General features: G+C 50.7%; 1 protein-coding gene across 8 annotated transcripts in view; it reads left to right on the forward strand.

Moving 5' to 3' along the window:
• Positions 1 to 25000, forward strand: part of LOC120513426 (S-adenosyl-L-methionine-dependent tRNA 4-demethylwyosine synthase TYW1-like) — a 97400-nt gene that overhangs the window by 18686 nt on the left and 53714 nt on the right. For all 8 annotated transcript variants that reach the window (XM_039732871.1, XM_039732863.1, XM_039732868.1 and 5 more), the window contains exons 10-12: positions 11595 to 11647; positions 14904 to 15022; positions 23562 to 23671. In XM_039732871.1, the coding sequence (XP_039588805.1) occupies positions 11595 to 11647; positions 14904 to 15022; positions 23562 to 23671 (282 nt within the window). The remainder of the gene's footprint in view (positions 1 to 11594; positions 11648 to 14903; positions 15023 to 23561; positions 23672 to 25000) is intronic.

The raw sequence follows: 25000 nt of genomic DNA on the forward strand, positions 1-25000 counted from the left end.
GGGGATATTTTATAATTGATGGATTCCTCTCAGCCTTCCCTTCTCCAGACTGACCAGGCCCAGCTCCCACAGTCTCTCCTGAACAGGAAGATGCTTCACACCCCAGATCATCTCTGTGGCCTCCACTGGACCCTCTCCAGTAGCTCTTGGTCTTTCTTGAGCTGTGGAGCTCAGAACTGGGCACAGCACTGCAGAGGTGCCTCACCTGGGCGGAGCAGAGGGGCAGGATCACTCCCTGCCTTGGGAATGCTCTTCCTGATGTCCCCAGGACACTGCTGGCTCCTGGGCAGCTCCTCATGCCGTGCCTGGAGCTCCCAGGGTTTGATGTACCTGCTGGGGCACTTGAGAGATGTGCTCATGGTCCCACACTCTGCAGCTCCCACAGTGTAGGTTTGTCAGGGAATATTTAAAGATCAGCTTTGCATCTGTTTTGCAACTTAGTCCCTTGCTTTTATCTCAGTTTCAAACTCTGATTTGTTTCTGAAACACTGTTTCCAGAAAAGGAAGTAGTTCAAACTAATTTTAACCATCCACTAGATGTTTAGATCAGCAGCTCTCCAATGAGAGCAGTTGGAGTGGATTTCATGTCTTTTTTTAAAACAAAGGACCCGCATGAGGAGAGCCAGACTGAGCCCTGCAGTTCAGCAGCCTCAGCTGGGAGTGGCAGAGCCAGGAGGAGACTGATGGGAACTTCCTTTTGCTGCTCACATGGAGGCTAAAGGGAGTTTACTCTGGTTTCTTTTCTCTCTTGGGGTGGAGTGTGCTTGCCTTGCTGCTAACTCAAAAACAGTGTTATAATGGCACTGTTGAGGTTGCAAAAGGTCTTTAAGATCATCAAGTTCAACCACCAACACCACATCAGCACCATGTTCAGCACTAAGCCATGACCTCAGGAGCCACATCCTTACGTTTATTCAGCACTTGGAGGGATGGGGCTGGCCTGGGCTGCTCTCCTGGAGCTCCTGAGAACGCCCTGTGTGACTGAGGCTGAGCTCTGGGCTCTGGCATGGCCTGGGCCAGTCCAGCTGTGCAGCCCAGCCCTGCTGCTCTCAGGCTCAGCTGCTCTTTGGCCTGAGCTTTGCAGTGCCTGCAGTGTTCTGCCCAGCCCCTGGCTGCCAGCTGTGCTCACTGGGTTGGCATCAGCCTTGGCACAGCTGGGAAGCAAAGAGCCATTCTTTTACTGTGTTGGTGGCACTTTTACTGACCCAAGGGCTCAGCAAGGAGTGGCAGAGACTTTGCCTTCTCCTTGTGGCCCAGGGAGCTGCTGCTGGCTGGGGCCAGTGCAGGCCTTGGACCAGTGCACCTTTTCAGCCTCACTCCTGAAGGCTGTGGTGTAGTGGCAGTTACTTTGGTTTTGTTTGTCATGTATTTGACTGCATTTTATTTATGTTTTACTTGGTTTTGTGTTTGAGGTGGCAGCCTTTTGTTTTTATTTATTCAGTTACTACTAAGGAAAGCAGGGGATGGGGGCAGTGCTTTGTGCTGGCCCTGTGCTCTGTGTGGTGGTTGGAGTATTTCCCCTTGGCTCAGTCTCAACTCCTGCTCATTTGGGTTTGGGTGTGAATGGAACTGTGCTTTTGTATAAAGTGGACATTTGGAAAATAAAGCAGTGCTGGAGAGAAGGTCACCTTACTACCATAGTTCTTTTGACCCAAAGAAGGCTCCCCAGAGAGCTCTGATTTCCTTGTGGCACTCCAGGGACAGGAATTCATTATCCAGGCAAGTAGGTCCATATTTTCCCTTCTGCAGTGCTCACGGTAGTGCCAGTATTGGAGCCACTGGTAGGATCTGCTTACATAAATCTGCACTTTCAAAGACTCTGAACTGTTGTATCCTCACAGCCCAGCTGCTTCTCCCAGCTCTCTCTCTTCTGCTGCTCACCAAATTCTTCAGTGGTCACTCAGCTGTGAAAAAGAGAAGCTTCATTGGGATTTTTTTATGTCATATAACATTTTTTCCTGTAAATAACACACCAGGAAGGCTTTTGTGGATACAAAAATAAAACAATTCCCTTCTTCCCTTAGCATCATTCCCCCTAAAATAACAAGTGCAGTGTAGTCAAAAGATTATCTCATTTATTTTGCACCAACTGGTTTCTTTGGGTGTAGGCTCAGTGTCTTTTCAAGAGTATCCCTGAGGGCATAATTAGCCCAAGAGAAGGAAAATGAGTATTGGTGGTTCAGGGAGAGCTGTTCTTTGATACTGCAGTTGCATAACAGAGGTTTTCCTTGGAGCAGCATCAGACCATGGTAGTGCTCACTGTGGATTCACCTTCAAAGCGATTTACCTTCCTCGAGGTAAAGGGAACAGTGCTTAAGCAAAGGCTTTTATTTTAGCCTGGCATTGAATATTGGCTAAATTTAGCCTCCCCATTGGGTTGCAGAGGTATGAGCCCTTGGAGCTGCCTACTTGCAGATGCCTTGATACTCAGCAAGAGCTGCTTTTGAAAGTCCCAGCCAGAGGCAACACAATTCCATTTCCATCAGTGTCCAGCTCCTCCTGAAACAGCAGCACAGCTCTGAGGGTTTGGTGAGTGCCAGTGCACTGGGAGAGAGGTTGTTTGTTGGGTTTGCAGTGCTCCTGGTAGTGCTTCAGCCATTCTGCGTGTCCAGGTAGCCAGAAAGAAAGGAAATAAAATGGAAACAAGCTTTCCATGTTCACATTTCCTGCGGTGCTTGGTGAATACAGCCCAGTTTCACATTTGCTTTTTGGGGTTGCTTGTAAATTTTTGACACAATCCCTTTTGGGCTGAAAGTTGCTTTTGCTTGGCTTGGGTGCCAGGAGGATTTGGTATATTTGATGAGTCTTTCCAGTGTTCCTGATTTCTCAGGAAGTACATTTAAATCCTTTGTGTGCTTTAGAGGAAGTCTCAAGCTGCTGTTTCAATAGGAAAGATGAAAGTAGGAAAGCACAGTGGGGTTTTCTTTTTCTGTAAAACAAACAAAAAACCAAAACACCCTTCTGTGTGTCAGGGGAAGGTCAGGCTGGAGCTCAGGGAAAGGTTCTTCCCCCAGAGGGTGCTGGCACTGCCCAGGGAATGGGCACGGCCCCGAGGCTGCCAGAGCTCCAGGAGCTCCAGGTATGGCCAGGCTGGGATTGTTGGGGTGTCTGTGCAGGGCCAGGGCTGGACTGGATGATCCTTCAGGTCCCTTCCAGTCAGGCTGTTCATGACTCAGGGGCTGACCATGACTTTGTGCTCTGCTGGGGTTGGTGCCATCATTAGTCACAGCTGCTCCTGGATTTGCCAAATGTTTTATTGACGCTGATGGTCTGACTGAAGCCAACCACGTCCTGCTGGATGCTGGCAGCTGGGAGAGGGATTGTTCACTGCCTGCCTGAGCTATTTGGAGCTCAGACATGATGTGTCTCAGTGCCAGCCACCTCCATCAGCCCTGTCATGTCACAGGGGTTGTTCAGCACCCCAGGTCGGCTCTGACGCACTTCCCTTAACGGGGCAGGAGTGGAACAGGAGCAGTGAGCCCAAAGCCCTGAGAGCTGAGTGTTTGCTGAGGGAGGCTTCAGTGGGGAATGGCTCCCACTGCCAGAGGACAGGGTAGATGGGATATTGGGAAGGAATTGTTCTCTGGCAGGGTGGGCAGGCCCTGGCACAGGGTGCCCAGAGCAGCTGTGGCTGCCCCTGGATCCCTGGCAGTGCCCAAGGCCAGGTTGGACAGGGCTGGAGCAGCCTGGGACAGTGGAAGGTCCTGCCTGCCAGGACAGGAGTGGCACTGGGTGGGATTTAGGTCCCTTCAGGTCAGACCACTCAATGATTCCAGGATTTCTGAAGCTGCTCACACTGTGTTTCTGCCATTCTCTTTGCTTTGCTCTCTCCTGCTGTAACAGAACCAAACAAATCCCTGCTCCCCCTGCCTGGCAGCAGACTGGGGATGGGTTAATGATGCCAAAGGCTGACCCTGCTGACATTGGATAAATTATTCTGTCCCACAAGGACAGTTTTGCTACAGTCCAGTTGGTTCTGTCCTTACTGGTTAAGGAAGGCCACAATTTAGCCCCAGGGTGCCCAGGACACCTCTATTTTACTTGTCTCCAAAGACAAGTGGTGCATTAAGAGACAGCTCTTATCTGAAATAGTCTGGGCTTCAGCAGCCACTTAAACTGTCGTGCTCTGACTTTGTGCTGCAGCTAAAGCTGTGCTTTGGCCTGTGGCTTTTAGTGGGGAAGGGCAGGCAAGAGGCTGACTTCAGAAAAATGCTGAAGGCTGGGCTATTCAAGTGCTCACCAGCCTGGAGCTGAGGTTTATAAAAGCTTTGGTGGCTTTTGCTGGCCCATCGTGGGCTGAGGTTCCCAGTTCCTGCAGCTCTTGTGCCCAGCTCAGCCTGGCTCTCTGTGCTGAGCCTTTGGAATGGTCAGTGTGTGGGAATGGGATCCCAAGCCATGGCACAGACCTGGTGCTGCTGGCTGGGTGCTTTGCAGGCTCTGTGCTCCAGAGTTTGGGATCTGGCAGGCTTTGGGAGGAGCTGTTTAACTCCAGGTGGCACTAGCAGCCCACGGCTGGCTCAGGGGTTGGTGGCGCTGGTGCATCCCCAGAATGTGCCACAGAAATCAAATACTGGCTGTGGGCAGATCAAAAATCACTTTGCTAGCTAAGAAATGACTCGTGGTGAGCAGAATAAATACAGTGACCAAACCCAGGCACAGAGATCAATTCTTTAGGAAATACCAGTAAATAAAGGGCAAACACACAGCTGAAAAGAAGGAGTCCAGGCAGCAGAAGATGCTTAAGCCCCACTGTGTGAGAGCTGCCAGGAGCTGACAGCAATTCTGATGTGCTGGCACAGCTGTAGCACCTGAGCAGGAGCAGAGGAGATGGATAAATCACATTTAGGGGGCTGATTCTTCTCTCATGTGTTACCAGAGCTGGTAGAATAACCCCATGTATAACAAAGAGGAAAATAAAAATAAACACAGTTTTTGAAGTGCATCCTTTTTTAGGTTTGTTTTAGGTTTTGGCAGGGCTTTGGAGAGTATTGGGCTTTGAAATTAAGTCTAAGCTGGAACAAAGTACAGGATATGTTCAGGCAAGGATAAAATTTGCTGTCCTTTCTTTGTAATGTGACACTCGCCCCACACAAGGGGACTGTTCAGACAATGGAAATGTGGAGAAAGGAATGTGCCCTGAATGACTGAAAAGTGTCTCAGGAAAACAGAGGAGATGCAGCTCATAGCAGTCAGCAGTTCTGTCTGTTACCTTCTGGGTGAGTTCTGGGTGATTCAGGATGAGACTTGTGCAGGTGGAACCCCCCATTCCAGACTTCAGCCAAAGCTGGCCCTGAGGTACAGCTCTTAAAAATGCCAAGTGCTTGCAGATTTCCTGTGTTTTTCTGTGAATAAAGAATTGCAGAATCCCAGGCTGGTTTTGGTTGGAAAGGACCTTAAAGCTCATCTCACCCCACCCCTGCCATGGCAGGGGCACCTTCCACTGGCCCAGGCTGCTCCAAGCCCATCCAGGCTGGCCTTGGGCACTGCCAGGGAACCAGGGGCAGCCACAGCTGCTCTGGGCACCCTGTGCCAGGGCCTGCCCACCCTCACAGGGAACAATTCCTTCCCAATATCCCATCTACCCTGTCCTCTGGCAGTGGGAGCCATTCCATGGGAATGGCTGAATGGCCAGTTGGATTGGTTGATCTTTGAGGTCCCTTCTAACCCAAACCAGTCCACGATCCCTTTTTGGGATGCCTTGGTGGTGCTTTTGGACAAAGAGGCCAGATCCAGAAGGCTGTGCTGTGTTTTCTCAGGTGTTGGTGCAGGTGGGGGTATCAGTGGTCTCCGAGGCTGTTTCTGGCAAAGGCTTCAATGGACAGGAAATGGTTCCTTTGGATGTGGGAGGTTTTGTATTCCTGTGCTTCAGAGGAAAAGGTGCTCTTGGATTAAAAGAGACATCTGAATCAAAAGAAAACACCAGGTTTTGAGAATCCTGGAGGTCTCTTATGATCAGCTGTGGAGGCTGGAACTTGTGATAGCTCCTGGCATTCTCAGCCCTGAGTTTTGCCAGTCTCATTTCCCTGGCTCTAGGTTGGCTCTGGGTTGTCTGTGCAGCAGCTGAATCCCTTTCACTGCCTCCAGGAGGCTTTACTGTGTCTTAAAAGTGTTCAAGATGTCTATGTTGTGTACAGTGCCAGGGATCTGGGGCAGCTGGGAGGCCAAACCTCCCATCCCTTTGGGAGAGACAGGGTTTGTGCTAACGAGGGACAGTCCTGCAGTCCCTGCTTCTGTCTCACTCCTGCTTTCAGTTCATGCGAGCAATCCTTCCCAAATCACAAACCTTTTGTATTTTTAAGAGCCTTTTTTCAAACAAAGAGACAATCTAAAATAGGTCTTGGTGGACCTGGCAAGAATTTCTTCAAGGTTGAGCAGTTCTAGGAATGAACCTGGAGGTGTCTCTTGTCGTGCTTGGGCAATCTGAAAAATTCCACTTTCCAGCGTCTCCTTCTTCGTAGATTCGGATAAAATACTGATGTAATCTGAGCAGGTGCCTCACCAGGGGCATTTCTTGTTGTTGTTGTTATTGTTATTATTACTGTTATTGTTAATTGTCAAGTATTCTTTGTCTTGGTGGTGACTCAAGCACAGCAGTTGTGTTTCAGTGTGGAAAATGGTCCTTACAGGTGGTGGGGATGGGTTCTGCTGTCACTGATTTTCACCTCTGGCCCTGTTAAACTGCAGTCCTTCAGAGCTGCAGGAAATTGGGAATTTTTTCCCTGTAAAACTTCTGCTAGTGCAAGACTGCCCTGAGCTGCAGCTCTAGCAGATAATCCCTGCCTCAAAGCAGAGGTTTTATTGCAGGAGAGTGCTGGCTAGCCCCACACAGAGGTGGCAGCTGGACGTGGCTGCTCCAGGGCAGCCCTGGGACAACCAGCAGAGCTTGGGGGCACAGTGAGGCCTTGGAGTGGCTGTCCCAGCTCCCAGAGCCTGCACTCCTGGAGAGGGATGGCTCAATCTTTTCCTTGTGGTTTTTGGAGTTTTTTCAATGATGGATCATCTCCTTTCTTTCAGTATTGAATCTTTTGCTTTGGGATTTTGCATCAAAGCAAACTTCTGGTGATGCAGAGATCTGAACTGGGAGGTGTCAACCAGGCAGTGACTGTCCCCTGTGCTGGCACTGCCCTGGCACTCAGCACTCTGGGCTGGGGACAAGGTGGGGATGGGACACAGCTTGGACTGGATGACCTTGGAGGTTTTTCCTAACCTCAGGGATTCAGTGTCTGTGGGTTTTGTTCTGGACATTTTGCCACCTGGGGGTGGTCTGCAGTCCCTGAAGGCCACTCAGCACAGCTCTCATGGTTGTTCAGAGTGCAGGGGGCGTGACACAGCTCCTGATGGGGACACTTGTGCTTATAGAAATTCAGCTGTCCTGCTCTGCTGTCAAAAATAACAGAATTGCTCAGTTAAGTACATAATTCATCCATGTCCATGGAGTTTGGAAAGACTGTGTGTCTGGAACTGGTAAACTGGAAACCACATCCAAAGCCCCTGGATACTGGAATGCAGACAGCAGTGTGCTGGCTCAGTGCTGAGCGCTCAGCTGGCTTCCTCCATGAGTTCTTTGAGCTTCAGAGAAAGGACTTTTAAACTCTTATTTCCAGGATGGGGTGGAAATGCTGCAGTGTGGTTCCAAAGAGCTGAGCACAGTCCTGCCCCAGCCTCTGGAGCAGTCAGGAGCTGTGACTTTTTGGCCATCTCTCCTGTTCCACATCCCTCTGTGCTCTATTAAACTCCAGTTGGCCTGTCAGGGTGAGCAATCACCACTTGTTCCTCAGCCTGGTGTTACTGCCTGATAACGCTCATTTCACCCCAAAGGTTGTTTAAAAGCTTAATTCACGTCTATAAAAGTGACACTTAATTTCAGTGAAGTTTGGCAAGCTTCTAGATCATCTAAAATTTATCATCTAGACCAGGATCAACTCATACCCAGCCTTCAGATGAGATGTTCTTGTCCTTTAGTTGGGAGCTGAGCTGATTACTGTGAGCCTGCTCATAAGTGAAGGGATCCTTTGCATATTAGACTGTGGAAATAATAAATAGATTGGTTTGTTCAGCTGTAGTGTCTGAAGGTACACAGGGGTGGGGAACAGCAGGTCCATCAAACACTGCCTTGTTTGGAAGGTGTTGTATCCAAATATGCACTTAGAGTTATTGGTCACGAGTCACAGCCCTTCAGAGCAAGGGGGAAATGTGTTCACAGGGACTCCTGGCACCCACAGCTCCAGACTCGGGGCCATCAGGAGGATTGCATTCAACACCATGGGCCTTGGCAGAGCCACAGGCACGTTGTGGCAAAGCTGAGGGACGAGTGGAGCTGGCCTGAGCTTCCAGAAGGCTCAGCAGGAGCTGCAGTGTAGGAACAGGGCTGGAGACCCTCAGGCTGGCTTTGATCACTGTTTTTCACGTGTTTAATTTGAAGCTTTGCAGTAAGGATGTGCTGTCCCCATGTGCTGGCCCTGCTGAGGTCACACCCCAGTCCTCACTGCAGAGAGGACATTGAGGGGCTGGAGCGTGTCCAGGGAAGGGAAGGAAGCGGGGGAGGGGCTGGAGCCCCAGGAGGGGCTGAGGGAGCTGGGAAGGGGCTCAGCCTGGAGAAAAGGAGGCTCAGGGGGCCCTTGTGGCTCTGCACAGCTCCTGACAGGAGGGGACAGCCGGGGGGTCGGGCTGTGCTCCAGGGAACAGGGACAGGAGGAGAGGGAACGGCCCCAGGCTGGGCCAGGGGAGCCTCAGGGTGGATTTTGGGGAAATTCCTTCCGGGAATTTGTTGTCCTGCCCTGGCACAGCTGCCCAGGGCAGAGGATGGAGTCTCCACCCCTGGAGGGGTTTAACAGCCCTGGGATGTGGCCCTTGGGGACATGGGGCAGTTCTGGGGAATGGTTTGGCTCGATGATCTCAGGGGGGTTTCCCAGCCAGAACAGTTCTGTGATTCTGAGACACTCCCAGTTTCTTGCTTAACCTTTTGTCCTTTCTTTTGGCCCAGACTGCTGTGCTGCCTCCTTCCCAGCAGTGCAGCCAGTGCTGAAGAAAGGCTTTGCAGTCTTGTAGAGTCTCTGCTCACTGGCAGCAGGGGTGGAGCAAGTGCCCAGCCTTGGTCTCAGGTACTTTCTCTCATGCCCAAGTGTCAGAAGCTTGGCATGGCCAGCACCTAGTGCTGGGTGACCACACCTTCTCCCAGTTCCCCACAGGGTGCAGGATGCCAGTTCTGTGGCTTTAGGGTTCTGCACATCTCTGCTGCTCCCTCCTGTCACCACAGCTGGGACTTCTGGCAGTGACAGAGATGAGTAACCCCCCTCTCATCCCCAAAGCTGGCTCCGTTTGTAAGACTGTTTTGATGTTGAACATGTACAATTTTCTTGGCCTTTAAAGGAAGCTGTGGGTGCTCCACATGGTGGAAGTTGATTTAAGGAACCTAAGAGAAAATGCTGGAGCTCTGGAGCTTGGCACCTTGCTCAGTTCAGCTGCTTCCTCTCTTCCCTCAAACAGCTCAGTAGCAGATCTGGGTGGCCATGTCCTATTTCCAATGTAATTTTTCTGCAAAACCCATTTGAAAGCAGCCATGTTGCTGACAAGTGATCTGTGAGAGAATAATCTTATGTGACTGGTGGTGCTGGATTTGGAGAAATGGGAAAAATAAGGCTTGGACTGTGCTGGGTGACAGCAGCAGAGTGTGTCTTGGACAGCCGTGTTTGAGAGGGGAGGAATGCAGCACCTTTTCAGCTCTCATCCACAAATCCTGTAAGGACACACATTTTAGCAGCGAGGTCTCAGCTGAGATTAGACCTTGCTGGACAAGCTGTTTGCAGAGAAAAGCTACAGAAAGAGGCAGGACGGAGCCAGGGCAGGGAGGTGTTGGGTTCCAGCCACATGCAGCTGTGTGTGTGTGTGTGGCTGTGCCCCTGGACCCTGCACCAGCATCCTCTGAGTGTGAGCCAGTCTGAGGTAAAGGTGTCCCCATGGCTTTGGGGACTGGCTTAGAAGGGCTGTCAGAGTCCCAGAATGGTTTGGGCTGGAAGGGACCTTAAGGGAACAGGGCAGGGACACCTTCCACTGTCCCAGGCTGCTCCAAGCCCCAGTATCCAGCCTGGCCTTGGGCACTGCCAGGGATCCAGGGGCAGCCCCAGCTGCTCTGGGCACCCTGTGCCAGGGCCTGCCCACCCTGCCAGGGAACAATTCCTTCCCCATATCCCATCTATCCCTGTCCTCTGGCAGTGGGAGCCATTTCCCTGTGTCCTGTCCCTCCATCCCTCGTCCCCAGTCCCTCTCCAGCCTTCTTGCAGCAGAGTTCACTCTGCCTGTATATCCCAGTGTGAGGAGATGGATCAAGCACCAGCAGGTGGAGTGGGCAGAGGAGCCTGGGCAGGTCCCTGCTGGGTTTGAGTGGCAGGAGCAGAGCATTGTTTGGTTCCCTGTTAGCCCTGTCTGTGTGCACAGTTTGATTTCTGCCTGCTGCAGCTGGTGTGGCATCTGCTGCTCCTGCAGCTCCTGGCTGGCTCGGTGTCCTTGCAGGTGTGAGGAACTTTGGGATGCAGTTGCTCTCACCTTGCTTTGGGACCTTGCTGTGCCAGAGCAGCTCAGGGACAGACGAGCAGGGCAGGGCACTTGTGCTGCTGCTGGGGAGGAGCTGAAGGCCAGTTTGCTGAGCTGAAGGCTTTTTCCCTGTTAAGTTTGTGCTGGCTGGCAGGAAGAAGACTTGACAGCTAAAATGTGATATTTTTCCTTGCCTTGAAAGTGTTAATAAGAGCAGCAGGAAGGTGCAGTAGGCAGCTGGGAGGTGCTGAGTTTGGGGACAGCCAGTGACGTGCAAACCCGCTGTGAGGGACACAGCCAGGAGTCTCAAATCCCTCTTATTTTTATGCTGATTTTGAAGGGACTTTTAATCCTTCAGACATATTGGCCTCTAAGCACTTTTCTCAAAGAGGAATATAACCCCACTCAGGCAGTTTGGGTAATAATAGCACTTAGTGCTTAATGAACGTTGTGCAATTAATCCTCCTGGACCCGTTGGAATAGAATTGTGTTGAGTTTGGCTGGGGAATGAGGAGCTGATCTGAGCTCAGCTTTCCTTTGGGTGTGGAGGAGCAGCTCTCTCACCGTGGAACTGGTGAGGCTCAGGTGGGGTTCAGGCTGAGCCCTGCTTGTGTTCCCCTCCTGTGCCCTCCCAGCTGCCCTGGGAATCAGCTCCTGTCCTGCAGGCTGGGACAGGGATCCCGGGTGCTGGGTAGGAGGCTGTTCTGGGGTCATGGCCTGGGGCCAGGGAGATGCTCCTGGTTCCCTGTCCTGCTCCTTGGGTCTGTGAGCTGTCCCTGGGTTAGCCAGGCTCTGCCATCCTGTCCATGCAGGAGTTCTTTGGGCACCCTGATTCAAACCAGACTCAGCAATATCAATCCATGGCCCATTGAAAGAAACCATTTGCAGTTGGCTGAGGTCCCTGGGGTGGCACTCCCATTGCTGGTGGTGTCACCTTGGGGCCAGAGGGGAAGAGCAGCATTGAGTCCATGGTGTCAATCACTCTGGGTACCCTCTGGTATATTTTATGTGTCAATTCTTGCAGGCTAAACTCAAGTTTTTGATGATTTCTGCTTTGTTTTTAGGTTATAAACTCATTGGGAGCCATTCTGGGGTGAAGCTCTGCCGATGGACAAAGGTATGTTCTGTTGCCTTTTCTCATTTCCTAAATAAAAACAGAGCTAGAGACTTGCTCAGGTATTCCAATTTCTTGATTAAATATAATTTTAAAATGTGCTATTACTTGCACAAACCCAAATTCCATCATTCAAGTTATAACCTTGCATTTCCAGCTATTAAAATTCCTCTGCAGAGTGAGAATAGAGTTGTGGCACAGAGCTGGGAACATCCTTTTCTGGTTTTTCCTGTTGTTCTGCTGTCTGCTAAAACATCTTGTGCCTATTGAAATCCACGTGAGGGAGGAGTGGGAAGGTTGTATCCCTGGTGTGGTGTTGTGGAACAGGGATAGCACTGCCACACCTGAGCAGGCACGTGAGGCTGTTTGAACCCCCTGTGCTGGGGCTGGGCTGTGCCAGTCAGGGCTCCCCTGGTTCTCAGCATTTATCAGATCAGATTTCCACAGGGAGGCATTAATGATTTCACTATTGCTAATTATTTCCCTGCTCTGTGGGGTGAGTGTGGATGTGGCTGTGTACAGTACCTGTGGGTATGAGTGCACCTATCTGACACAGCCTCCTCCCAGCCCTGCACATGGCTCCTGGAAGAGCTGGAACTCAGGAACTTTTCAAGCAGTTTTCAGAGTTAAAAACATTCCCAGCAGAGCCCTGGAGAATAAACTGCAGCCCCTTCAGGGTGGGTATGACTTCAGCTGTTCTTGGCAGGTCCCTCTGGATCTCACAAGTCTCTGGTGTTGTACATGTGGGGAGCAATATTGATCACAGAATCCTTAAGGATGGAAAAGCCCTCTGAGATCATCGAGTCCAACCATTCCCCCAGCACTGCCAAGGCCACCACTGCCCCATGTCCCCAAGGGCCACATCCCAGGGCTGTTAAACCCTTCTAGGGGTGGGGACTCCATCTTTGCTCTGGATAGTTGTGCCAGGGCTGGACAACAAATTCCAGGAAGGAATTTCTCCAAAATGCAGCCTAAGGCTCCCCTGGCCATCCTTGCTCTGGATAGCTGTGCCAGGGCTGGACAACAAATTCCAGGAAGGAATTTCCCCAAAGTGCAGCCTGAGGCTCCCCTGGCCCAGCCTGAGGCCGTTCCCTCTCCTCCTGTCCCTGTTCCCTGGAGCACAGCCCGACCCCCCGGCTGTCCCCTCCTGTCAGGAGCTGTGCAGAGCCACAAGGGCCCCCTGAGCCTCCTTTTCTCCAGGCTGAGCCCCTTCCCAGCTCCCTCAGCCTCTCCTGGGGCTCCAGACCCTTCACCCACCATGTTGCAACATCCTGCACCCTTGAGCATCCCTGGATGGGAGCCTCTGGAATCAACACCTCGTTAAGATGCCAGCACATCTGTAATTCCTGTGCCGTGGCAGTGATCAGTCCTGGCTGTCTGAGCTCTCCTTTGCTGCATCATTAACTTTGTTTGTTTTTGAAAGAGCCCTTAGGATGCCATCCCAGGGTGGCTGCAGAGAGTTTTCACTGCAGTGCCTGGTGTCAATGAACTGTTTTATCAAGAGCCTTGTTCTCCTGAGCAGCACAGAGAGCCCACCCTGGGCTGTCAGGAGTGTGTGGGATGCACTGATCCCACAGCTGCTCTGCTGGTCACTCTTACACCCATTTTCCTCTTCTGTCGTTGTTCGTGGCAGACATGATCATGAAATGTTTAAAGAAAAACTTGCCAAACTTCCATGTTGTGACTGAGAAAGCCAGAGAACCTATTTTTATGAAAGACCCAAGCTTTAATGCAGCACTGTAAAGCCATTTCACAAAATAAATAGCAGCTCTGTGTGCTTAGATGGGCCCACACTATTTTTAGCTTAAGCAGGAATTGAATGTAAAGTCTTGTAATAAATTGAGCTGAGATTGGTTCCAGGCAGTGGCTTTACTTCAGGTTCACACCAGTGTGTGAGAGCCTTCAGGAGTCTTTGTGGAGATTTGTTTCAGAGGAAAGCAGGAGCAGGGCTGGCAGGATCAGTATTGAGCAGAGTTTCATAGAGTTATCTCAGATGGAAAAGATTGGGTTCTGTCAAATTCCAGAAAAAACAGAAACCCTGTATGTTTTCGGAAGAGTCTGTTTGCCTTAGGAAAAGCCAAATCTAACTTGCTCTCCTGAATTTGTGAATCTCCTGAAGCCTCTCTCATTTGAAGAATGGGTAGAATCAACAGCGTTTTCCATGTCATTTAATCTTCCACCTGTACAGCCAGTTAGGGAGTAGCTGTAGATTTTTCCCTGCTGCTCCTTTCTGTTGGATCACCAGGACTCTCCAGGAAGAGGAAGGCAGATTGAAAGCTGCTGTGTTATATTTCAAATTTTCTCTTGAGAGTAGTAAAGTTTCTTTCTCATTTATTATTATTTAACTGAGCTAATGAAAGACAGCCTTTCCTGCAAGCAGCCTGCATGATAAATAGGAGTTGAATCCTGTTGGGAAAGCTGCTGTGGCTGTGCTGGGAAGGGAAGTGCAGCATCCTGCTGGAGCCACTGCTGGCTGTGAATGAGGGCTTATAAGGTCAGGGCATTTATTTAATTTAGTGCTGCAAGAAATACTCTGGCAGATAAATGAAAAGAATGGCATGTTCAGTAGGACAGCCTTGAAATGGATCCTTATTGCTCCTGAGTGAGCTTTTCCAGGAACACTTTCTGCAGCTCAAGAGGCTTCACCTGCTCTTCATGGGCTGAGGCTGAAAAGCTGCAGGAGAGCACATTGTTGTACTGGGTGTGCCAGAGAAGGGACTGAGGAGCTTAAAGCTCTTTCTCCTCTAACACAGGGATGAGTTTGACCTCCTAAATGCAGTCTGGCTGAAAGGTTGCATGTAAAGAGTCATATTTTATAGGGGACTGGGAATTTCTCAGGCAAGTGGCACTGGTGTCCCTCAGCCCTGCTCAGGGCATTGCTGGACTTGGAACTGAAGTCACAGGTGGCTGAAAGGGAGCAGATCCATGGCTGCCCTCAGCTTGGCTCCAGATGGGGAATTTTAACTTTCCTGCTGTGTGTTTGGGTGTGGGGGGTGTGGGAGTGTGTGCCCTCAGTTTGGCCCCAGCTGGGTTTTTAACTCTCCCTGTGTTTCCTTGCCCTCAGTTTGGCCCCAGCTGGGTTTTTAACTCTCCCTGTGTTTCCCTGCCCTCAGTTTGGCCCCAGCTGGGTTTCTAACTCTCCCTGTGTTTCCCTGCCCTCAGTTTGGCCCCAGCTGGGTTTTTAACTCTCCCTGTGTTTCCCTGCCCTCAGTTTGGCCCCAGCTGGGTTTCTAACTCTCCTGTGTTTCCCTGCCCTCAGTCGATGCTGCGGGGCCGCGGGGGCTGCTACAAGCACACCTTCTATGGCATTGAGAGCCACCGCTGCATGGAGGCCACCCCCAGCCTGGCCTGTGCCAACAAGTGTGTCTTCTGCTGGAGGTAAGGCACCCGTGGGCTTTGGCCAGGGTGGGGGCTCTGTGGGACACAGCCAGCTGTGCTCAGGGGGTGTGGGCTGCCTGTGCTGTGTGATCCCCCCGAGGTGCTCAGCAATGGCAGTGTCTTTGGAAATTGGACCATTTCCCATATTTAAAGTACCTTCACCCCCACCAATTCCACTGCTCTCAACAAGTGAAAAGTGATCACTCAGTAGCTGTTGCCTTCCTAAAACAGCAGCTGATAAATCCCAGGAACATGGGTAGGAAGAGCCATCCAGGATCACCCAGTCCAAACTGTGCCTGGTCCCCACTTTGTCCCCAGCCCAGAGCGCTGAGTGCCATGTCCAGGCATTCCCTGGCCACCTCCAGGGATGGGCACTCCAAACCCCTTCAGTGCTGACCACCCTTTCCATGCAGAAATTCCTGCTGATGTCCACCCTGAGCCTCCCCTGGCCCAGCCTGAGGCCGTTCCCTCTCCTCCTGTCCCTGTTCCCTGGAGCACAGCCCGACCCCCCGGCTGTCCCCTCCTGTCAGGAGCTGTGCAGAGCCACAAGGGCCCCCTGAGCCTCCTTTGCTCCAGGCAGGACAACCTGTCTTCAAGTCAATGACTTCCCATTGGTCAGGAAAGTCTCCCCTTTCCTCAGGGAACTGACTTTGTGGTGAATTCCTGAAGGAAAGGAGCTGTGCTGGATCCGAGCTTCTCTAGCACTACTCACTCACTCACTCACTCACTCACTCACGCCTGGGCTTGCAAGGGAGGTGTGTGCCAGGCTGGGGGAGTGCAGGATGGCATTGGGAAGAGAGGCTGAGGTTCAGCAGAAATGCCAGCAGTGACGTGAGAGCGCCTGGAGTGGGAGGACAGGGAGGTTGTGCTTTCAGCTCTTTTGTTTTCCACCCTGCTAAATCATCCCATGGGAGCTGTACTTCCTCTGGGACTAAAACCTTACCCCAGGCTGCCAGTAACACCCATTCCATCCCCCAGCCTGAGGGATGGTGGTCCAGCATCCCAGTGAGTATTCCCTGAGCAGACTGAGCCAGTGGAAAGTGTCCCTGCCATGGCAGGGGGTGGAATGACGTGGGCCTGAAGGTCCCTTCCACCCAAACCATTCTGGGATTCTGTGGTAATATTTCCATGCAAAACCAGCCAAATTCCTCTGAGTGCCCCTTTCTGTCTTTCATAGTCCTCGGGCTTTAGTGATGCAGATATTTCATGGGGGCATTTAAAGGACTTGGGGACATCTTGAAGGCTGTCTCCCATGTTAAATGTGAGCACTGGACACTGGGCATCCTGTGCAGTTTGCATTTGGGAGTCTGTTCCAAAGGGTTTCTGGGTGCTTTGGATGGGCTTTCCTGGCTGGGAAGGAGGCAGCAAATGGCACCTTTAATGTGCAGCTTCTGCTTTGCTTCAGAGCAGAGCAGTGCCTGGACTGAAAACCTTCTGCTTGTGTCTGTTTTCCATGTGGTGTGCACGGAGTCCTGCAGTGGGACTGTGCTGGGAGGGACATTGCCCTGCCTGTGCTTGTCCTTCTGTCCCCACACACAAGTTACATCCTAAACAGCAAACAGGATGAGGGGCTTTGTTCCCAGCATTGCTCTACAGAGCATTTCCCAGTTTCTCTTCCAAATGCCCTCATTCAGGATTTTTTGGCAGCAGCCTGGATGTGGAATAGGCTGAATCAGGGAAATGCAGCAGGTGTGAACTGGAGAGTGCAGAAACTGAGAAATGAGATAGTACCAGATTAATCAATAATTGATAAATCAGTCCATTAGTGCAGAGATGCAGAGAAGGTGGCACTGTTCCCTGTGTCTCTAACTCATCATCCTGTCACTGTCACCTGTCACTTCAGAGGGATCTGGCAGCAGCAGCCTGATGACAATGAGTGCTACAGTGCTGATTTTCCTGCTGGCTACAAGCTGAGTGCAAGGAAACCATTTCCCAGGGCACTGAGCTCAGAGGTTTCAGCATTGATTCATTTATTTCCCTGCTCTGGGTGAGGTGGTGGCAGTGTTGGACTCTTCTGTGTGGAATGCAGCTGGCTGTCTTCAGCCTCCCCTGGAAACTGGAAGGTTTAAGTTGGAAGATGTAAGGCTCAGTTTGAGGCTCATCCCCAGACATTAAGCTTGACTTAAATCAGAACTGCTGCTGAAAGAAGGTTTCTTTTTGGTGACTTTTCCAGCTCCTGTGCTTAGACTGCTGCAGCCTTCAGTAACTGTGAGAGGGGTCTTCCCTCCCTCCTTGTCACACCCAATCCCTGCTGGTCCTGTGCCACCCCTGCTCCCAAACCCTGCAGTCAGGCCTATCTGTGCTGCTTGTTTTACCCCCCACACCTTGCAGGTTGCTCAGTGTGTGAGGCTGAAGTGGAACTGCAGGCCCTGATGGCTGGGCAGGATAAACAAGGCAGCTCCTGAGCAGCAGGTGCCATCTGTGCTGGTGCAGACACGTGAAATCCCAGTTTTGATCTGCTTCTGGCAGAATGTTCCTCATGCAGGTTTTGTGCTGGGCTCCTCGTGCAGCTCTGCATGCTGCCTTGCAGATAAGGCTGCTGGGATTCTTTCTTCTTGATCTCTTCTTTCAGGATTTTGACATTTGTAGATTCTGCCAATGTTTCCAATTGCACAAGCTCCGAGCTGTCCCTGGATGGCTGAAGGAAAGGCCAAGGAGCCTGTTTATTTTCTCTTCCTCACTTTGGCAAGAAGGCTGCAGTGCAGCTGCTTTCCCTGGGAGCTGGATATCACTGGAATTGGCTGGTCCTGACTGACACATTTTGGCCCCATACCAGTAATCATGGAATCACAGACTGGTTTGGGTTGGGGCCTTAAAGGGCTTCAGTTCCAGCTGCTGTGGGCAGGACACCTCCACTAGAGCTCAAGGGTGGAGCCAGTATCCAAACACCCTCAGAAAATCCAAGGTGGATTGTTTGGTGTCCCCCAAGGCTGTTCTATCAAAAGCACTGAGGGGGACACCCCACACCTGAATCACTGCAACATCACCAGTCATAATCCTGTCCTCCAAGGGAGTCTGTCCCTCTCCATCCCTGCTCCCAGCTGCTCTCACTGAGGCTGTGTCTCTTTAGCTTAATTGCCTAAATGGAAATGTGCAAGTGACCAAATCTTTTAATCAATTAGAGCAAGAGTGGGTTCAGAGCTCTGTGACACCTCCCTGCAGCACAGGCACCAGGCAGACCTGATTTGATGAGGATTTTTGGCTCAGTGTCCAAAGCCCAATCAATTATTGTGGAGAGATGGAACAGCTAAATAAGATTTAAATTAATAGGGTTTATTACTTTTGCATCTGAGGAGGAGGCAAACCAGACAGAGTGAAATATCCTGTGAAGAAATTGGCTCGTATTTCTTCTGCTGTAACTTTAATGCTTATACCTGTGCATGGAGGCTTCAGGTTTTGCCTCTAGACGACAACTGAAGTTGTGTTCAGACACTAAATCAGTGGGTGGCCAAAAGCCAGGCATCACAGTAAGCCCTGCAAAATACAGAGATTAAAAATTAATAATCTCTCATAGGAGAAGTACCTAAGGTCTTTAAAAAATGAAGAAGAAACTGAAAACAGTTGAAAACAAAAGGTTCTCCTCAGTAACTAACTTGATTCCAGAGGGTAAATTCCTCAGGGAAATGGGGAGTATTGATATCAAAGGAGTGGACACTGCAGGTTTGGAACACCTGGAAGCTGAGCCTGAAAGCTCAGAGAGTCTCTGTGCATGTCCAGCCCCCAGTCCTGGTTCTGCCCAGCAGCTGCTCTTTTCTCCCAGGGTTTCAGTTTGTGGTTTTGTTTCCAGAAGGGATCTGTTGTGACCAAGGTTCATCTCTCACATTGCATTCTTCTCTGGTTTGTTGAGTTTTGGGCTTGTCTGTCTGCCAGGAGCTCCTGAATTGACCAAATAAATGGGGTGAGGGAAAGCACATCAATGTGCCCCTGCTAAAAAAAAAATCTCGGTGCCTTCATGTGCTGCTCTGCCAGCTCTGTCATCTGAGGCATTTCTAGGAGAAAATGTTCATGTGTGGGTTGAAATCTCTTTATTTCATTTTATAGCACTTTGTGTTCTCCTGGACTTAGACTTCTTGAAGGTCCTGGGACTTGTTACAATCAGATCCCAAATTTGTGTCCTCAGTAATGAATATAAACAGATTATGGGCAGTGAAATGTCCACATTGGGCCTTGGGTGTCCAAGCAGGGGATGGTGCCAGGTCCAGCAGTCACTGATGAGGGGCAGTGACCTGACTGGGGGCTTTGAAAGTGAATTTGTACATTTTGCCATCCAGGTGAGTTTTGGAATGGTTTGGGAAGCTGTGCTGAGCAGGGTTCAGGGTGGGGTGGGATGGGTAGACACAAGCACAGGACACTGAGCATCACCTGCCTTTGCAGAGATTCTGCTCTTTAAAAAGGGAGCATCTCAGAGTTGGGATGGAGCTTTTCAGCATGGGGCATCTCCCATCTTTAAGGTTTCAATTGGAAGAGAATCACAGAATTTTTTTGGGTGGAAAAGCCCTCTAAGATCCTTGAGTCCAGTTGTTCCCCCAGCACTGCCAAGGCTACCAGACCCTGTCCTCAAATGCTGCATCCATGGGGCTTTTAAACCTCTCCACCACTGCCCTGTGACAACCCTTTCCATTAAGAAATTTCCTTTAATATCCAGTCTAAGCCAGCCTTGGCACCCTCTGGTCTTGTCAGCCAATTTTTCCAGCCTGCTCCAGGGTGACTTCACCCATCCTAGGGAAAACATTAAATTCAGGTTCTGTATCTCAGTTGTGGTGTCTGCCCAGCCCAGGCTGGGCTCCTCCTGTTGCTCTCAGGAGGTGCAGAAGAAAAGGAACAGCCAGGTTTCATTTTGTACAGCAGGAACATTAAACATGGTTGGCTTGTGCATTGCCCAAGCTTTTTTTGTGGTCTCCCTCTTTCTCCTTCCATCATTGCAGAGAAAGTCCTTGGGATCTCTTTTGTGTGTCCTTTCCTGGTCATGGCTGATGTTTTGCCTTTCCCTTTCTGCTGGTGCCCCTGTGTTTTTGTGCTCCTTCTTTTGTTTGCAGCTGGAGGCTCATGAGGCTGCAGAAGAGCAGATTGATTTTGTTGTTTTGTCTTTGCCTTTTATTGCTGCAGTTTGCACTTCTGCCTTAACAGGGCTTCCAAAACTACCAGTTCTCCTGAAGTTCTTTTCCCTTAAGCTCCTCTCCTCTGGGATCTCCCTGCTGGCTCTCAGGGTTCACTGAGACTGCTTCTTCTTATTTTTATTCTGCTCCTGCCCTCCCTGGGAATGGTGTGCTCTGTCCTCTCATGTCACTGCCACCAGCACTTCCTCACTTTCCTGTTCCCCACCAGGTATCACCCTGGCTGCAATAAATGATATTTTATACCTGAGCTGCATCTGCCCTCAGAGCCTCTTAATAACCATTTGCAGAATGTATAAAGCAAAAGCTGATTGATTAAAATAGCCCCCAAGTGACTGGGGAGGCAGATCACAGCCCTGGGGAAGATGCACCTTCCAGGGGTCCCAGAACCTGCCAGGGACACTGGGAATGCTGTCCCAGGCTCCTGGTGGCTCAGAGGTGAGCTGGGACTGCAGGGAAGCTGGATGGGAGCAGGCTGGGTGGCTGGGGGCATTCCAGGGCAGCCAGCAGGAGCTGCCATCGTGTTCCCTGCCACAGTGGGGCTGTGGCACTGAGGTGTCTCTGCAGGAGCACACCAAACCTGTTTCACACCTGGAATCTGCTGAAATCGAGGTTTTGCTGTGTGGGGGTTTGGGGAGATTTCATTTTACTTGTGTTGCTTTGGGAAGGAATCCCTGACACAAATTCCTGCTCAGTGCTGGTGTAGCCAGAGATGGGTGGTGGGAGGTCACAGAGCCTGGGGGCAATGGGCAGGTGGCTCTGGTGTTCTGTCTGTGCTGGGACTGGGGAACAACCTCCTGAGCCCAAGGCATTACTGCTTTATCCTCCTCTTGGCAGGGAACCTCCTTTTTGCCAAATAAGCAGCTCTGTAGACCTGACCTGGTGTGTTTATTAAACAGTAGGATGTGTTAAGAATGCAGGGCCTGTTGGACACTAATAGCTGTCCAGGGTGCACCCAGAGCCTATTGATTTCCTGCCAGCTGGCCCTATTAAATATACAAGGTACAAGTTTTGCAGTTAAACATGGAAGAGTTTTATAAATGCCTTTTATAGCTGACATTCAGAAAACTTTCCATGTTGCCAGATGGGGAAATAAAAGGGAAATTCAAAAAGCTGTTTTGGCTTAAAAGATCCTTGAGGTGGTGAAGTTTGAGAACAGTGTTGGAATCTTTGCTCTTGAAGTGGATGAAGAAATGTTTGGGCCAAAAGCCTGATTTTATTGAGACTGGATCTGTGTTTTAGCACTATCAGACAATGCAGCTGCAGGTGTTTCTCACTTGAAGAATCCCGGAATCCCAGACTGGTTTGGCTTAGAAGGGACCTTAAATTCCATCCCATTCCACCCCTGCCATGGCAGAGACACCTTCTATTGTCCCAGGCTGCTCCAATCCCCATCCAGCCTGGCCTTGGGCTCTGCTAGGGATCCAGGGGCAGCCCCAGCTGCTCTGGGCACCCTGTGCCAGGGCCTGCCCACCCTCCCAGAGAGGAATTTTTTTTCCTGATGTCCAACCCAAACCTACTCTCTTTTGGTTTGAATCTCTTCCCTCTGTCCAGAGGTCATTGGGAGCCTTTTGCTTGTCTCCAGTGAGGGCTGGACCAGCCCCCTCATCCTGAGAAGGTGCTCCCCTGTCCCTTCTCCCTCAGTTAAAGGCTGGGAATCCTGTCCTGATGCCCTGGAGCTGGAAGGCTGAGTGCAGCTGTAACCTCCCAGGTGTCCCCAGGGCTGGACAGTTGATATGCATTAATTGTGATAGTGACAATATTAGTAATAGTGCCTTGTGTACTTTACTGCACACGACAAATGATGAACAAGGCCATCAAAAAAGTTTTTTCTATTTGAGAGAGAGGGGGAAACGTGGGAAATGGATCTGTAGAGAATTTTCAAAGCTTGATAGAAGGTTCACACAGGGTGCATCTGTATGTAAACTTTGAGATAAGAAATGCTGACTTGGAAATGCCATGGAATAGGACAGACATTGCTGAGAGAGAAATGGAACTAGAAACAAGTTTCAAAAGATTGCCTTGCAAATAAGATTGGATACTTTGGAGAAATAGAACTATGAAAGATGATTGTAGTGGGACCCACGAGAGGTAATTTTAGGTGATTGGCTTTAAGGCATTTACAGCATAATGTGACAACAGCTGATAGGCCAAAGAACCCTTACAGTGTATTGTAATTAGGAAATAATTTGCTTCTGATTGTGATGGCATGAATTATAACATCTGTATTGTCTCACCCTTCACATGAGACTAAAAATGGAATAAAAGCTTTTAAAACACCTCTCAGTTGCCCCATCTCTGGGTCAGAACAAGGCATAATGCAACATCCAGGGATGGTGGAGAGGGTTGCAGGAAGCAGAGGTTGCCTGGCTGGAAACAGAGTGTCAGGAGTGTGTTTTGGTTGGCCTTGTTTTCCTGTCCAGAGGTGAGTTAATCCAGGAGCTTTTGTGAAAGACCCTGCACAATGTGCTGCTCTTAATGAACTCTCTGGGCTGCCAGGGGAGTGGTAGGGAAAAACTGAGGGGACTTTTGGAGCATATTTTGGGATGAAGGAGGAAAAGATGGTGAGAAAACATAGAGGTGAAAACATAGAATTTCATTTACTTCCTTGGATGATATTTAAGGGCTGGATGATCCTCTCATGCTAATAAAGTAAGAAATGAGGAGGAACTCAATGGGTCTTCCAGATGCTTGGGTCAATTTACCTGGGTTGGTTTTTGCTGTTTTCCAAGAAAACAAAATATGGGGACAGCGATCCTTTCCAGACAAGGTTGGCTTCCCACCCCAGTGTGACCCAGCTGTTCCTCAGATGGAAGATCTGGGATTTTTCCCCTGCAATCTGCTTGGGTCAGGGGGATAAAAATCTGGGAGATGACCCAGATCCCCCAGGAATGCATCCTGGGTACAGGGCGGGCTTCCTGCTCTCCTCAGGGGGTTTGGAGGAGCCTGCCCTCATCTGTCCTGGTACCGGAACACCACACAAAGATTGGGGTAGCAACAAATCCTGTCCTCAGGGTGGTGCTTGGTACCTTTGAAATGGAACTAAAAATGGCCTGGGACCTCCCTTCTCCAGAGCTTGGTGCAGCTGTGGGCAGAACAGGAGGCAGAACCAGTTTCCCTTTCTTTAGAGAGGTTTTTGCAGACATTATATTGTCTTACAAACCTTTCACCTGTGCTGCAAAATATTTGTATAAAGTGTGATATTATCCACAAGGTCCATTCCTCCCTCGGGGAGACCAGAGCCTGGAAGGAGAGGGGTGTAAGAGAGATGTTCAGAGGTGGCATCCTAAGGTTGGGGCAGCAGCAGGAGTTGCTGAGGATCTTTTGTTGCTTTGAATGCTGTTGATGCCAAAGTCCCCAGGTGGCAGGTGAGTTGTCCAGGTGGGTTCTAGGTGGCAGTGGGTGACTGTCCTCTCTTCCCTCAGGCACCACACGAACCCCGTGGGCACCGAGTGGCGGTGGAAGATGGACCAGCCCGAGGTGATCCTGCAGGAGGCCCTCGAGAAGCACCAGAACATGATCAGACAGTTCAAAGGTAACTTCTCCTTTGTCCCCACCCCTGGTGCTGTTAGAGGATAACCAGCAGTGACATCTTCAGAACAGGTGAGAATGTTCTGCACCTCTGGGAAGGAGGCCTGAGGTTCAGGGAGTCAGGAGGATGGGGGAGAAGAAACTGCTGTGGCACATTTAATGTCTTCTGCAATGAGGCTCAGCCACTGAGTATGTGCTATTGCCTGGAGGGAGGAGAGTGGAGTTGCCTCTGGTGCAACCTGGTACCTGTCAGATCCTTTCCTTGTGTGCACAGAGCCTTCCACAGTGGTTAAAGCCAGCTGGGATGATGGGGAATCCTGGCTCTGGAGGGGTGAGGGCAGGTAGGAAGTAAAAGCAATCAGCCTCTTACCTGACAGGAAATACACTGCCAGCCTTAACACCCAGCTTTGTGTTACCCTGAAGCCTGGGTTGTGTTTGTCTCATGAAAAAGGAAACAGCAGCAAGCAGGGGATTTTGATTTTCAGCAATTATTCAGTACCAGTGGTTGTGACTGAAGCTGCAGTTCCACAGCACCTTTGGGAAGCACTGCAGCTTGCTTCCCACAGAAATTCCCTGGAAGTTTGATATTCTGTGTCTATAACTGCAGAGAGGGCTGGGGGTTTTATTTCCCAAATGTGATGATCTGGTTGCTGTGCCAAGGTCAGCTGTGTGTGCTGGCAGGGCTGGCCAGCTTAACAGGACAGCTCCAGGGTTCTGCTCTCCCCAGCTGCCTCAAGCAGAACAAATGGAGTGGAACAGCCATAAAACGTGCAGGATGAGCCCTGGCCCTGGCTGTCATTTTGGGAACCCGATTGTTTAGGTTGGCTGTGCTCAAAGAGAATCCAATGGATCCAGGGTGTGACAGGCACAAAGCCCTTCTGTCAGCAGAGCTGAGCTGCTCTGCCTCAATCTCTGCAGTTGGATAATGGGTGGAAAAATAGCTCTGGTTAGGGCCCCATGGGCTTCATTCTCCTCACGTGGCTGGTTTGGAGCAGCAGCTCAATGAAGCCTCACTCCTGAGCCTGGGGTTTCTTTGGCACTGTGTCAAACATCCCCTGCCCCAGGGCATGGTGGTACTGAAACCCCTCAGCAGCTCTGCAGGGAAATTTGGGGAGGGTGAGAGGCACACTCAGGGCAGGGCTTTACCCCAGGGGCACCTGGAGAAACACCATGGTTGAGCCAATGGATGCATGGAAGGGTCTGGAGCCCCAGGAGCAGCTGAGGGAGCTGGGAAGGGGCTCAGCCTGGAGCAAAGGAGGCTCAGGGGGCCTTGTGGCTCTGCACAGCTCCTGACAGGAGGGGACAGCCGGGGGGTCGGGCTGTGCTCCAGGGA

The sequence above is a fragment of the Passer montanus genome, unplaced genomic scaffold, assembly GCF_014805655.1.
Source record: "Passer montanus isolate IOZ18808 unplaced genomic scaffold, ASM1480565v1 scaffold81, whole genome shotgun sequence".
NCBI classification, from domain to species: domain Eukaryota; kingdom Metazoa; phylum Chordata; class Aves; order Passeriformes; family Passeridae; genus Passer; species Passer montanus.